This window comes from Athene noctua, chromosome 16 (assembly GCF_965140245.1).
Source record: "Athene noctua chromosome 16, bAthNoc1.hap1.1, whole genome shotgun sequence".
In the NCBI taxonomy this organism is placed as follows: Eukaryota; Metazoa; Chordata; class Aves; order Strigiformes; family Strigidae; genus Athene; species Athene noctua.
The window spans coordinates 8,912,643-8,926,773 of NC_134052.1; the positions used below are offsets into that span (position 1 = coordinate 8,912,643).

General features: G+C 41.3%; 1 protein-coding gene across 1 annotated transcript in view; it reads right to left on the reverse strand.

Annotated features, from left to right (window-relative positions):
• Window positions 1–884: 884 nt before the first annotated feature.
• NFATC2 (nuclear factor of activated T cells 2) overlaps window positions 885–14,131 on the reverse strand; it is a 58,878-nt gene continuing 45,631 nt past the window's right edge. The window contains exons 7-11 of the mRNA XM_074920602.1: window positions 5,277–5,332; window positions 4,239–4,365; window positions 1,968–2,663; window positions 1,199–1,302; window positions 885–971 (exon numbers count right to left, since the gene is read on the reverse strand). Coding sequence (XP_074776703.1) covers window positions 885–971; window positions 1,199–1,302; window positions 1,968–2,663; window positions 4,239–4,365; window positions 5,277–5,332 — 1,070 coding nt within the window. The remainder of the gene's footprint in view (window positions 972–1,198; window positions 1,303–1,967; window positions 2,664–4,238; window positions 4,366–5,276; window positions 5,333–14,131) is intronic.

Sequence of the window (14,131 nt, forward strand, 5' to 3'; positions counted from 1 at the left end):
GTAAAGCCTCCATAATCCTTTGGGTTTGCTTTCTTTTAATACTATAAAGCACAAAAATAAACTTTCTAGTCAGGAAAAATATGGCTTTTGTTATGTTCTGAGTCACTTTTCCCCAGCAGCAAACAAAGTGGCTTTTCAATTCAAGTCCTGAACATTTCAGAATGAAATATTTTGCAAAGTCCTAAAGTAAATCACAGTTCCCCAAGTCACACTTCTAACTAATGTATACTCACTGAGGTCAGCAGAGACTGAATGTGACCAATCTCACCTGGCCTGACTTGGGTGGCATAACTGATAAATTAATCTTTAGTTGAGATCAATTCAGGATGATCCGGTCAACCAAGCAGAACTCTGGAATTTCATTATTAACTTGCTATTCTGCCTAATTGCTCCTCTTAGCATGGAGGCTGAGCGCGCATCCTTTGTGAACTATGCTATAGTTATATGTTACTGGCTTGATTTAAAACCCAGTAAAATTAATTTTCTAGTCCATTTTGGGAGTTTATTGAAGTGGAATTTGACTTGACTCTGAAGTTTGCTAGCTTTAACTTCAAGATTCTTTTTAAATTTCTTTTAGAAGGTTTGTACCAAGTATTTTTAGAAACATGGAAGAATCTCTCAGCTTCTCATATTAAAAGTACCTTAAAACACAGTGATCAGTTTTACTATGAGAAAGATTATCTTGCTTTGTTATCATGCCCCATTCCCTGAATGTGAAGTGGATTTTACTCAGCTATTTTCTTGCAGATACAGCAAATCTCCTAAATCAAATTCACTGTTAAACCCTAATTCAACACTCCTCTTCAGACAAGGGGACCAGTAAAAACTCTCCAGATTCTACCATGATGACACCAAACCTCTATCAACCACATTTCAAACACAGACTAATAGGCACAGACTGATCCAAACTCTACTCTGCCCACAAAAGCAGCAATGAAGACTACATGATACAGCCACAGAGCACTCAGTACCTAAGTTGAAGAAAGAAAAACTTTCATGGGCACAATCTCACAACTCTAGGTGAGTAACTGCAGTAAAAATCTCAAACAGGGCATAATGGTGCACATTCACACAATCAAATCATGCATGCAATTGCCTAGACTGAGAGGACAGCAGCAGTGAATATATGTGAAAATCAGGTCTGTACTTCATGCATAAGAATGCCCTATATTTGCAGCAACATAACCAGCAACCTCACTCTGCTCCCACTAAAATCAATGTCAGGTTTGCTACTGGCTTTTATGATTGCAGCATCCAGCTGCACTACTAACTTTGCATTGATTTCCTCTTGCAAGGAACATACTTCAATAAAAGAACAAATCAACCAGATTGCCAATAGCTGCCTACCTAAGAATAAGCAGGGTATGTTCAAAGAAAGCTTTACTCTAACTTATATTCATTCCTAAAGGCTAAATCTGCTGGCTCACAACAAAGAAACAGCATTGTTTTACTTATCAATGTCCTACTGTTCATCTAGAACATCTGCAATAGTTTTGCCTGCAGCAGTACCCCATTCATTACAGGCCTTGATAGACTGTTCAATGGGCTTTTTTTGTGGTACAAAATGTACAAAAGCATTTTACAAAGTGGACTTTGCCCTGATATGAATAATAAAAAAATAATTTAAAAGTGCATTTTGTTTCAGATTCTCCATTTTCCAAACTAACCTTTGGCAAATGGAAACAAAATGGCAACAGCTTGAAACCTGACAGCTCACTCCATGGCATGAAACAAGACAAAGGGTTTCTGCAGAACAGTTTTTTGCTCAGTTGCCAAAGTGCATTGCCATCTACCAAAAATGCAGTTGATTAAAGACCAAAATGCAGCATGAGCAAACAGCAAATATCCACACCCATCAAAGGGAGGCCACGTTGGTTTTGTGCCGAGGAACAAGTGGGATTTAAAAGTCCTAAACCTCCCCCCTCCCTCCAACAAACTGACCCATACAAGAGAAGAGAGGTGCTTACCGTCATCCAGATACGCTTGGTCCAGATTCTGTTCCTGTTTAATAGTGACTCCAGCTGGTAACACTTCTTTCTGGTCACTAACCGGTGGTCCATTTTTTGCTGCTCGCTGACCTGAGGCTGTCTGCTGCTGAATCACGGTAGGATATGAACTTGGACTTAACCTTTGTGCTTGACTGACCTGGGGCTGGCTGGATCTTGCAACATTAGACGTAAAATTTTCACAGCACATGATGTGCTGAAATTCTTGATGACTTCCACACCGCAGCTGCTGGTTGGTTGGTGAATAGTGAATCACTGGAGAAGACTGCTGATTGCCTGGAGAGTGGTGGAGCACTGCTGAAGTTTGGCCTGGAGAACCAGCGTGCACCAGCACTGACCTATGGGCATCTGAAATAGCAACTGGTGTAGCCATCAAATTGGATTGCTGGTAGCCAAGTTGGCTTGGGCTAAGGCTCTTGCTTCTTTGGTATATTACAGCGGCTGGATTCTGCTGATGGTATCGAGAATCGGGAGAAGAAAGGCCTGAGCGCAACTGCTGGCAAGGAGCCATAGTGGCCACAAGACAGGAAGGGGATTCGGTGACCATTGTGTGCTGTGAATAGTAAGGCTGTGTTACTGTTCCCAGACCACTGTGTACTGTATTGCAGATTAAGGCTGGATCATAGTCATCAATGGGCTCTGTTTTGATTGATGGTACTAGAATAAAGCATGCAAAGGACATTATTCGTAACGAGCTGATGAGAAACAGAGAGGTCTTCCTTGAAGTAATAAGAGATTTAAACTGTTTAAAAGATTTGCATGTGTGAGCTCGTATCTCGCAGGCACTGAGTTTATTAAGTCATATATATGCAATCATGGAAGAGTCTCTCTTGAAAACACTCTGTACTAAGAGGCTCTTGAAAATCTTTAATGAACTATTTAACCATAAATTTCAAAAAATTGAAAAATTTGATACTTTAACTCATATTTCAATTCATTTAAGGGCCATTCTGGGACATAAGCAAAGTAAGAAGCCATAAATAGGTGTTTTGTGTAGTACCTTGAAGACTGAATAAATAGAAATTCTATAATATATACAACTCCTCATTTTTCTGTCAAACATTTAACTAGTAACCAAAAGCACAGCTGAACTATTTTAAAGCTTTCCTTCTAGTTCCTTTGCTGCATTTAACTTCCTCAGTACTGGGAGGTGAAGACCTTTCTGACACCATCATTTAAAAGACCATGATTTAGTAAGAGTTGTGTGAATCTTGGTGTGGATAAGCAATGGCCTGCTACAGACAAATTCTCACATCTCTAATGATTTTTTTGTCAAATCTTCACCAAACTCAGTACAGAAATACCATACAATGGAAACCATATAATGGTCATGCAACAGGGTTATTTTTTGGAAGTGTGAGGATTCCTTCTCTGAAGTGGTCTATTTTAGGGATCGTATTGAGACACTACTGTACTCCTCAATACTATTCTATAGCAGGAAAATTTAACAACTATACAAAACCTTCACATTCCTGATACCCCTATACAGTTCATAAATTCAGGGAAAGAACCAGAAATTTTCAGGCTGGAGGATACCAAAATGAGAATCAGAATGAATGTTTGCCTGTCCTTAGAAACTAGTCAAATTAAGACATCATATGAAGCTTACATAAAATCTGGTACTGTTATTTTATGCTTTCCGTTTTCCACAAACACAATACTCTGATTTTCTCACAATATTCTTCTCCCAGCCAAAGCTGAGAAATTCTGGGAATCTCATCAGTAATCCTACTGCATTTATTGTGAATGGCTCACCAATTCCCAAGAGGAAGAACATCAGAAAAGCATACATATTTTTCTTAACCAGCCTCATTGTGAAGAATATATACTTCTCATCTTTCTCCATAACAAGACCTTGTTACTTTCCCAGATTTGATGTTATCTTAGTGTCATACATGTCAGCTGGGGAAGGCAACGCTCATGGTTTTCACAGGGTCACATCATGTCACAGACTGAGTCTGCTCCCACTGAGGCTGTTGGAAGACCTCCATCAAGTGAACAGGGCAGCATCAGCACATTACCAAGATAACTGTCCTCTTAAATTTACAGAAATTCTTGATCATAAATCATATGCATCCTTTAAACCAAACAGTTGTTGAGTGCTTAGCTGCACTCAGCTGAATTAAATTAGTAAAATTAGATCCTCAAATAATGGCAAGAAAACAACATAGCAGAAAATAAAATCTTGCTCATGAGAACTAAGCAACAACTTGCTCTGTCCTTGAGAATTACCTGGGTGATAGGTAAAATGCTGGGGTTGGCTTCTTTTTCTTTTCCCATTGATGACGTAGAAATTCACCTTCACAGCTGTGCGAATGTGCTTGTTACGGTACTCTGGTATTTCCACAAAAAGCATGCTCTGAAACAACAAAACATGACAATACAGAATTAGTAACTGAGGCTGACCAGAGATTTTTGTGTACATCTCCTGTTATGCATCTAGGTATAAAGGAAGAGAAATCTTCATGCCTATAAGGAAGGGTATGAGAAGAAAAAAGGAAGAAAAGGGCAGATGGTAAAAAACTAGAAGATTTTTGGTACTATGAAGTGGGTTTCTATGTACTGTATCCTCTCTTATACTTGATGTTGTCCTGAACTTGGGAAGAGAAGTCGCAGCTACAATAAAATACACAGAACGATGATAAATGCAGCAGCACTGTTAATCACACTGTGCTTGATAAACAAGTATGTATTGCAGAATTCCCTTTTTGTTAGAATAAACTTGATTATTCTATAGGCTTTTTACTTATACAGAGCCTGATCTCTCTTCCATGGAAGTCAACAGTGAGTCTCCTGTTCTCTTCTGCAAGGCCCACATGGCCCATGGCAATGTAAGTGCTAGCTCCTAAATGCACTAAACAACTACAGTAAGGTCCCATTAAGCAAAATGAACAAAGAGGCTCATTCCCTTGAAAGATCAATATTCATTTTAAATACTAATCCTGTCCTATAAAGTACAGAGCACCCAAGACTTCCATACAGGCGAAAGGAAGTCAGGACAGCCAGCATCCTGCAGAGGACTGGGCTGATACAATAGAGTCTTCTGCAAGAACACAAAATCTAGCGGTTGTTCAGTTTGCTGTGGGTTACTGCTAAATGAATAGTTTCTTTTTGCAACACATTTACTACTGAAGCATTTGACATTTGTTCATCACAGCAGTAAGATAGCTGCTCTTTCTGCTTTTGAGATGCTCTTTGAAAACTAACCCTTGAATACAACTTGCTGTCGGAGATGCCCAAGGAGAGGACATCCATGTTTTGCATACTTACAGGCTGGCTCTTATCTTTGTCCACTGTTGCCTCCATTTCCCAGATCTGCTGTCCATCTAGAAGAATATCACAATATTAACCTCACTGTGGTTTTTTTTTTTTAAATCATAAAGCTTGACTTAAAAAAGAGGCAAACTAAGGGCATCAAGTTAGCAAAACTCTCAAATTGGACTTAGTTTCAAGCACTTTCCCAGTTCTAACCAAAAGCAACAGCATTTAATTTAAACACATCATTGAACACCTCTCACCAGGAAAAAGCTTACATACATATTAAAATTTATGTAGAAATTAGCTGAATTGAGGAATGAAATATTTAACACAGGTGCAACATCTTGATTTCAGCCCGCTTGACTGATGGAGGGCATCAGAAGGTCGGATAACTTAACGGTCACATTCGGTTACCAGCTCAGCAGACTTTCCACTACTTTAAGCTAAGACCACATGGCTCCCCACCAGTGTGGTTTGTGGTGGAATGAACAAGGAGGTGGAGGAAGGACTAGCTAACAATCCAGGTCTCATAGGGGGTGCACTAAGCAAGCAAACTCAGCCACTTAAGGGCGATTTTTAGAGGTGCTGAACTGTGAAACTGGCAGATGCTCTGCATTCTCACAGGAGCCCAGGTTTTTCTAGAAGTAGTTCAACAAGGACAGATTCTTACTGTAATTGGGAAACCAGCTATATAGGGTGTTTGATTTCTGTTATTCATGCCCTCTTACTATTTATACTCATTTCTTATACATGCAATATGAAACCTCAGCCATGATATACAGCATACATCTCCTCTGATTCAGGAACAAGCCCAACATCTCTTGACAGTGGACCCATTCCTGAGCACTGCCACCACTGCTGGCTGTGACAGAGTGCCACTGACAGCCCTAAACTCACTATAAAGCACCAAATATTCATTGTACTCTGTGTAAAAGCACCTCATTGCATGTGCAACAGCCTCTGCTTCTGAACCACTAGAAGTTTTTCTGCTCTTAATTATGTCCATGCAGCTTGTCTCCATTCTGAGTTACACAAAATTGTATTTATAGAGGAAAATAAAATTTGATCCCCTTGTATGGAATACCATCAAAGTAAGCCCCGTGCTATAAGAGTACATCAGTAGTGACAGGACATTTGTACACAGACTGAGTGCTTCATCTGGCTACAAATATTTCTTAAATTTACTGTCGCCCACACTTCCCAGAAACATCTTTTAGCAATGCCTTCCTTATTTTATTTTTTTTTTAAGATTTTAATCTCTACCCCTTTGATTTTTATATTCCATTGAGCCTTTTGGGCAAGCAATTTGCAGAAGAAAAATACTGATGGGAAAAAAAATTGCCTCATACCTTTCTGAAAGTTTGATTTTTAAAATAAATAGGGGACACATAACCAGATGAATGGACATGAAATACTGCAACCGCAAGGCTGGTGTTTGCTTTAGAGAGGGGGAGGCAGCTCCCGGGCGCATTTCTGCGGGGGTTGCCCAGACTGCACACCCAGGTCTGGCAGGACAGGGGTGGAAGTCTCCTAAAACCAGTCCTTCTCACAGGACTTTTTATTTTTCCCAATTCTTGGAAAATCTGCAAGAGCTGCTTTTGTCCTCTGTTATTTAAGTACTTCTGCTTCTGGCGAAAAGGGAAATGAAAGAGTATTTTTAAATGCATTTTGCATTTTTTCTGTTGTTTTCCTCTTTGTTCTCCGCTCCGCGCAGACAATGAGCTGACAGATGTGCTCAGCTCTCCGGGCAGCCTCTCCCGGAGAGGGACTGGAGCTGGGGCTCCATGGCCGGGCCAGGCCGCAGCCCCACGGAGGGCCCTGCCTGCCCCAGCTCCGTGTCCCTCCAGCCCGGGGTCCCTCCCAGCGTGCCCCCCGCAGCAGACGGGCCCTCGCCTCCGCCAGCACCTTACACCTGAGAAGCCCTTTTGGGCCTTAAACACGCACGAGGAAGAGAAGGGTTTTCCCTGAGGCCATCACCACCAGTGTGCCACTTCCCCCTCAGGGTGGGCCGGCTCCGGCTCCGGGGCGCTCGGGCAGGATGCCTGGACTGTGGCGGGGCTGGCAGGGCCTCTCACCCCCGATCCTTCCCGCTGGGAAAGTGAAGACAACTGAGGAATACCTGGAAGTTTGGCTTTGTCCCTCAATTACCTGCGAGGAAGAGCCTCACAGCTGGAGAGAGGGCCCGGGCCTCCACCTCCTCTCACAACTACTGCCACAGCATTCTGGCACAAGGAGAAAACGCTAAACAATTCTGACTTTTTTTCTTTTTTTTTTTTTGAAGTGTTGCAAGTTCCCCCACAGTGAGTCAGTTGTCTTTTCTACACTAACACGTGGATTAGTGACGGACTGCCGGAGCGGAGACAGCCTAAGCGGGCTGTGTAATTAGAGCTGGCAAGGCTCTCGCCCAATTTGCTGATTAGCCCTCACATCCCAAAGGACCGCTCTGCAAAGGAAGGGAAAATACTTCATTATTTAACAATAAGCATTCACTTTGGCCACTGCTCTAGACAGTTGCAGGTTAAATCTATACCCCTATTAACGCAGCTAACTCTGCCCCATTGTTGAAATGGTAAACGTGCCGGGAAAGGGAGAAGCTGACAAATATTGGGGGTTTAATACAGCAAATACTAAATGCATTGTCTGATGACAAGGCAGTAAATACTTAATGGGGGGAGTCCTCTTCTAGGTGATCTTTGTGAAAAGAAGCCATCATAGTAGGTGTTGAGGAACTTCCCCACGCCCCCAAAAAACCCAAAAGACAAAAAATTAGAGTTCTTGGAGGAAGAGGGAAAAGGAAACAACAAAACAGGGCATAAAATAAGAGCTCTGATAGACACATACATCAGGAACTGTCTAAGCAATGCAATATGAAGATGTCCTGGCAACAAGGACAGCCAAGTGGGAATATCTGACACTGGTTTTCCTCCAGGCAGAATGTTTTCATCTTTGTTTCTGTATTGCTAAATTCAAACAGTCTGTGCAGATACAACAGCACTTCACAAAGAAGGTGGAAATCAAAAGGATTTGTTGGTCCAAAATGCATAAAATAAAGGAGAAACGGGCCTCCAAGTAATCTGCTGTATTCAAGAGGCCTGTGAAGCATATGCAACCACAATCACAGTGGATTTGATTTAGTAACCAAGCCACTGAAATTGCACTAAAAGCTAATGAAGCCAACCATAAAAATCAAATGATGTTTAGGCTGAGTCCAAAGTCTGTGGGGATTAAGAGTAAAAATGAGAATAAACCCAACCAAATAAGAAATAAATGTATTTGGGGTTATCATTCTAATGATGATAAATGCTTCTGTTTGGATATATTCATGCTTGTGGCAGCTAAACAGGTTTCTAACAAATCTGTCAGCAGCAGCAATCCCTCTTCTTTAAGCACTGAAGCCCTGTTGAATATAACCACTCTGCAGCTCACTCCCTGACCTTTATGCTTAAATATCATGATGTGGCTCCATCTGTCTCACTGATTCACTTTTATAGTTGTGAATGTACAACTTTAGCTCGAGACAATATTTGCTTTTCCTTTAACCCCCTGGATACGCACATTACGGTGAGCTGTTGGCAGAAGGTTGAGGGAAGCTGTGAATAAAATGAAAAATGCAACTGCATTCAGAAGTCTCTCTCTACTTTAACTTATCCTTTTTGCTGATAATGAAAAGCAGTCCTTTGATTATGCACACTCAGAGAGTTAATGGACAGCAGGAGGAATAAACTGAGAAGTCTAAGGCCCATCTGTAGGACAATTCAGGGAAATTTTTAACAGGGAATACTTGCGCCAAACTGTCAACACATTTATCATCTTTAGAATGTGCATAAATGATAATTGTTTTAGGAGGAAATTAAAGTGGATGTTTGAAGAAAGTCATCAGCAAAAATGGCATTTTTACTGTAAAGATGTATGAAAACCCACAATGCTGATATGATGGCAGAGCACAGCACCCAGTACAAAACATGCATCACGACCTGGGTATGCTGAAGTAGGCCCTTCTCTCCAGTGCCAGTGCTGCAGCCCAGGTGGTACCTAAACACTACAGATGCATTTTGCTTTCAGCAGGAAGTTGTGCTCAGAGACCTCCCGAGGTCCCTTCTGGCCTTAATTACCCTGTAATTCTGTCATGCCTTAAATGGGAAAAAATGACTGATCCCCTCCCTGCTTGCAAACTGAGAAGATTAAACCCCAGCTAGACTAATAATCTAAAGACTACAAGTACAGATAGCTGTAATTAAACCTGCATCAACAGTAGAGAGGTAAGAAAATAGCAAAAGAGCAACAGCATCATTTTTGCTGAGGTACTGTAAGAGCGTGAGCACACAGATGCAGAGAAGGTGTGTTCTGCAAATCGCGCTGGGCTGTCCTGACAGTGATACATGCCAGGCAGAGCACTGCAGGGATGTCCCAGTACATGTGTGGATCACATGGGAATTTGGTGCCAGATCCATGTGTGTGGTGTGTCTTTAATTCTACCTCCACCATGGAGAATTCAATCCACTCCTCTGAAAAGAGCAGTAGTTCCACTAAAGATGATAAAATATTTTTGGATTTAGACCCTGAGGTCTTACCAGCCATGGCTGCCTCATGCAGTATTTTTACTGTTGTGGTTCCCTGCTCATTTAATGGTTTGTCTTAGTTGGCAAGTCTTTAACACCACAGGTCAGTGAAATGTTCAGGAAATAGAGATTTTTGTGCTGCTTCAGGGCTATGAGACTTAGCATTAAACTCTGATGAGAGATCTGATTGTGTCAGCACTCTTTGGAGGAATGAATGAGTTGTTGGAAGAAAGTAATTCTACCCTCTCTAACTCAAACTGTGATCATACCAAAAGTCTTGCTTCAAACTTTGGGGAAAATCAAAATGTCAGTCTGCATTAGGAACATTTTGGGTGATTCTCTGCAGCCTCTTATAAGGCTTTTTTTAATTAGCCAATTAAAGGTTTTCTGAACCAGTTACAGCCTTTACACATTATTCACGATCCCTTACTCATGACTTTGGGGTCAGTAACTAGCAGAGAAACAAACTTACTGCTTTATTTGAACAAGCATGACTGATGGACTGAGAGATTCAGGAAATTTTCTTTGCAGTGCTCTCCAGCTGAAGACTAAGTATACTATTGTGCTGATTCTGTATGTGATTCTGTGCCTGCATGTGATTTTATGCTTGAAAATGTACATTGCTTTTCAGTCAAGCATTACACAAATGACTTAATGAACAACCTGTTACCTTTTTCCCAGGCAGCAAACCATGCTAGTTCCCCAAAGAAACTGAGCCTGGTAGCTAGTGGGACAGCTGCTCTGACTACACATTTCTGCAGAGTTCCCTTTGGGCTTGCAGTGAATTGTCCCTATTCACTGTGTTTCTTGGAAGGTCTTCCAAAAAAGCACGATTATCTCTGTCAGCTTTTATCAGTAGATGACAGGCATCTCTGGAAAAAAAGTCAAGGTTTTTTAGAGCCACCCCAAGAACAAAGTAAACAACAATGAACACTTTCCAGCGGAATGGACACCACTTCCGGGATGCAGAAACCTTATGGGCAAGGGTACACTCACACAGTCTCTGCTGCTCTTTTGGGGGACAAATTCTGATTTCAGCTGGGAAGTTACTCTGCTTCATGTCAGTGCAAGGTTGCTCAGCACCTGGTCCTAAGCAGTTGTCTCCTGGGGTTCAGAATAATTTTCAAACTTTAGAGCAAACACAGCATGAATAAATTTACAACTCACAAAAGTAGAGTTATTGAATTTTTCACTGAGCTTGATTTCCATGGATTTCTTTTTCTTCTCGAAGCAAGACTGCCCACTGCAGTTAATGAAGCTCTGTTTATGATGAGCTGAGGCCAGTGCCTTCATTGCACTGAGGACATAAGTTTGAGTCACCAAGGCCAAAGATACAAGTCAAGGTCTGGGAGGTAAAAGGCCAATGGATTAGTCATCCGCCATCCAGCCCAGCCCCAAATCTGACATTTTGCACAGTGAGAACAAGTCTAGAGGAGATTTCTCCCCATCCATTGTTGAGGAACTCAATTCACACTGAAATAAAACGTAAATACAGTAGTTGAGCAGTGAAGCAGCAGGGGCAGGCTGTCATTCCAGAGCTCTTCCAAATGATTCCTTATGCCAATTCATCAAAAATAGATCTGTTGTTTTTTAAGATTATACGTGTGTTTGTGTGTGTGTGTGTGTGTGTATGTGTATAAATTATTAAACAAAAGCTCCTCTCAAAATAAAACCACTGGGAACCTCCATGTAATAAAATGAGTCACACCAGGATGCGATGACTAAGTGGGAGAATAGGGAATTCCACTCCCCGTGCCAGCTTTCTACATGATCAATTTTCTGTCAACAGGTGATGGGAGCTTGTCTCTCTGCCTTTTGTTTATTACAAGAATTATTATTATTTTTTAATATTCTCTTTAAACAATTAAGATTCAAAGCTGAATAATCAGGACCAGGCATACTTCCACTAGGCGCCCCCATAGTAAACAGTGAGCCAGGGAATCCAGGCCAGTAGTGGCTGCCTGTGTTAATAAGGATTTACCAGCTGTAAAATTCCAAAATCTTGTGTCATACGGGGAAACCTTCCAAAACACTGGATTCCACCCTGTCTCGCTGAGTCTCTAAACAGCTATGGCAACTCCGTTTCTGCAGCCACACTCTTTTGCATTTTTGTGTGTGTGATCCTTAGATTTTTTCCTGTTTTGCACTGTTTTTCTGGGATCCCCAGTTTAATGTCTGACAAGTGGCCTGTGGGATTACAAGAACACCTGGAGCAGGCAGCACATTTCAGCCCGGGGGTAAACCTGTGGGCAAAAATATTTGCTGGGTTTTCAGCAGCTATAACAACAAGGAAAAGCAGAACCTGTCCCATTTACCCTGAAACTTTCTAATTTGTAAAGGGCAAACTCTAATCCCCTGATTAACACTTGTTACTCTTCAGTGTTCCAAATGGTGGGATTTGCTGAGACACTTTCCTCTTTTGCTTAGAAAGAACAAACAAAACAGAAAACTCAGAGAACAAAACCTCCCTGATCCTCCCCTACTCTGACATCTTTTTGCAGAGAACACCACCAAGCAGGCCCTGTGCTCCAATCTGCCATGGCCTTACTTTGGTGCGCTGCGAGGCATGAGGAGAGGAGATTAACCTGGAAGGGGATCACCTGTAGCTAATGCAAAAATCAGGTGGGCCTCCCAATGGAGACATCTCTAATTTATTGCCCTGGTTCATCCTATCACTCTGCAGGTCTACTGTGCACAAGATACGCATCCAGCTTTAAATGCTGGACTCCAGCCACAGGCTGCATGGAGCTGAGAAAGTGCTCTTTCTAAACTATCAAGAAAATAGCAAGATAGCAAATTTATTTCACATACTCTCTGTAGAACCTCACATGTTGCAAACAAATTGAATCATTTAAGATTACAGTACCACTCTTAGTTTTGCTAACTCTATAACTATTCCCAGATATTTGTGCTTTTTTCCTTAGCCTTTTGCATTAAAAAAGCCAAACAATAGTTTGGGTTCTTTTCTCCATATGCTGGGCTTTTGTCTCAGGTTAAGATGCCTTAAAAATCTACATTGAAATGCATGTTCAGCAATGGATTGTGTCTGTGACAGAGTAATGATCCTAGTTCTAAGACATGTCCCATTCCTCTCAATTCTGCATAACTTAAACCCTCAATTTCAGTTCATTAATTTAGGCATTCAGTGAGAGAACTGAAGCTTGGAGCTTGCATTAAATATTTAAAGCTGTTTACTGAGGTCAAATAGCAAACATCTCTTTTGGATGGATCTGGGAAAAAATTGAAGGGTTTTTTTGAACTTTTTGGTGTCTTTTTATCTTTAATTTGCCTGAGAAAATTCTATCATTAATTTTGCATCATTAAGTTCAAAGAGATAATTGTTGAAAATAGTTTGCTCTTTTTTGTATTCCCTGGGAATTTTTTGATTATTCATGAAACTGTCAGAGTACTAACAGGCATTTAGTTCCCTGTTTGGGGCACAGTGAGAAATTTCAGATGACATGACAGAAAAGGGGAACACTGCTGTCAACAGTCGTCTTATTTTTTTTCACATCTCTCACAAAGGACCATGATCCTCAGCCCTGGATCCTCACTGTCAGCAAAACCAATATGCAAGCCACCTTCTATTCACATTACACGTGTCTAAGGCCATCCCATCACAGTTTTCTGTAGTGAATTGTCCTGGCCAGAAGACTGTTTCATGTTTCAAGTCATTTGGCTGACTTTGAGCAGATATATATCATCTTACACAATTACAACACATATGGGCTGTAAAAGGCATTTACTGCATAGAAGAGCACTTGCAATAGCGGCTTTACTTATGATAAAATGTCAGCCAGTATATGCCTTGGGATTCATGGGTCTGGGGCAACACTTACTGTAGACTCAGCCTCCCCAGGAGCTTCTGCTCAAAGTAAAACATCACCCCTTTTAACTCCTTGCCTGTCAAGGCTTCCCCACTCTTCCCATTGCTGCCTGGCAGCTTTCAGGGCTCAGAACTGACTGCTGAGGACTCTCACACCCCATTAACAAAGTATTTACCTCATTTCACTGAACTCCCTGGCTGCTTTTCATAAGCAAGTCCCCCACAAGCATGCTCAAACACCCAGAAGTATTGAGCTCTTGCTGCAGCTGCAGGCCAGAAGGGAGTAATATAAGAAACTATAAATTCTTAATTTTCTATATTTTTTTAATCTATTGTGCATTTTAACTGTATCTAAATATATATTTAACAAATCATCACAAACGCCAGCTACAGGTTGTGAATACAAAACCTTCCTAAGGAGCTGTGATTTCCTTTTAACTTTTGCAGGGAGAGGTACAGGAAGATTGATAGCATCACTGGGT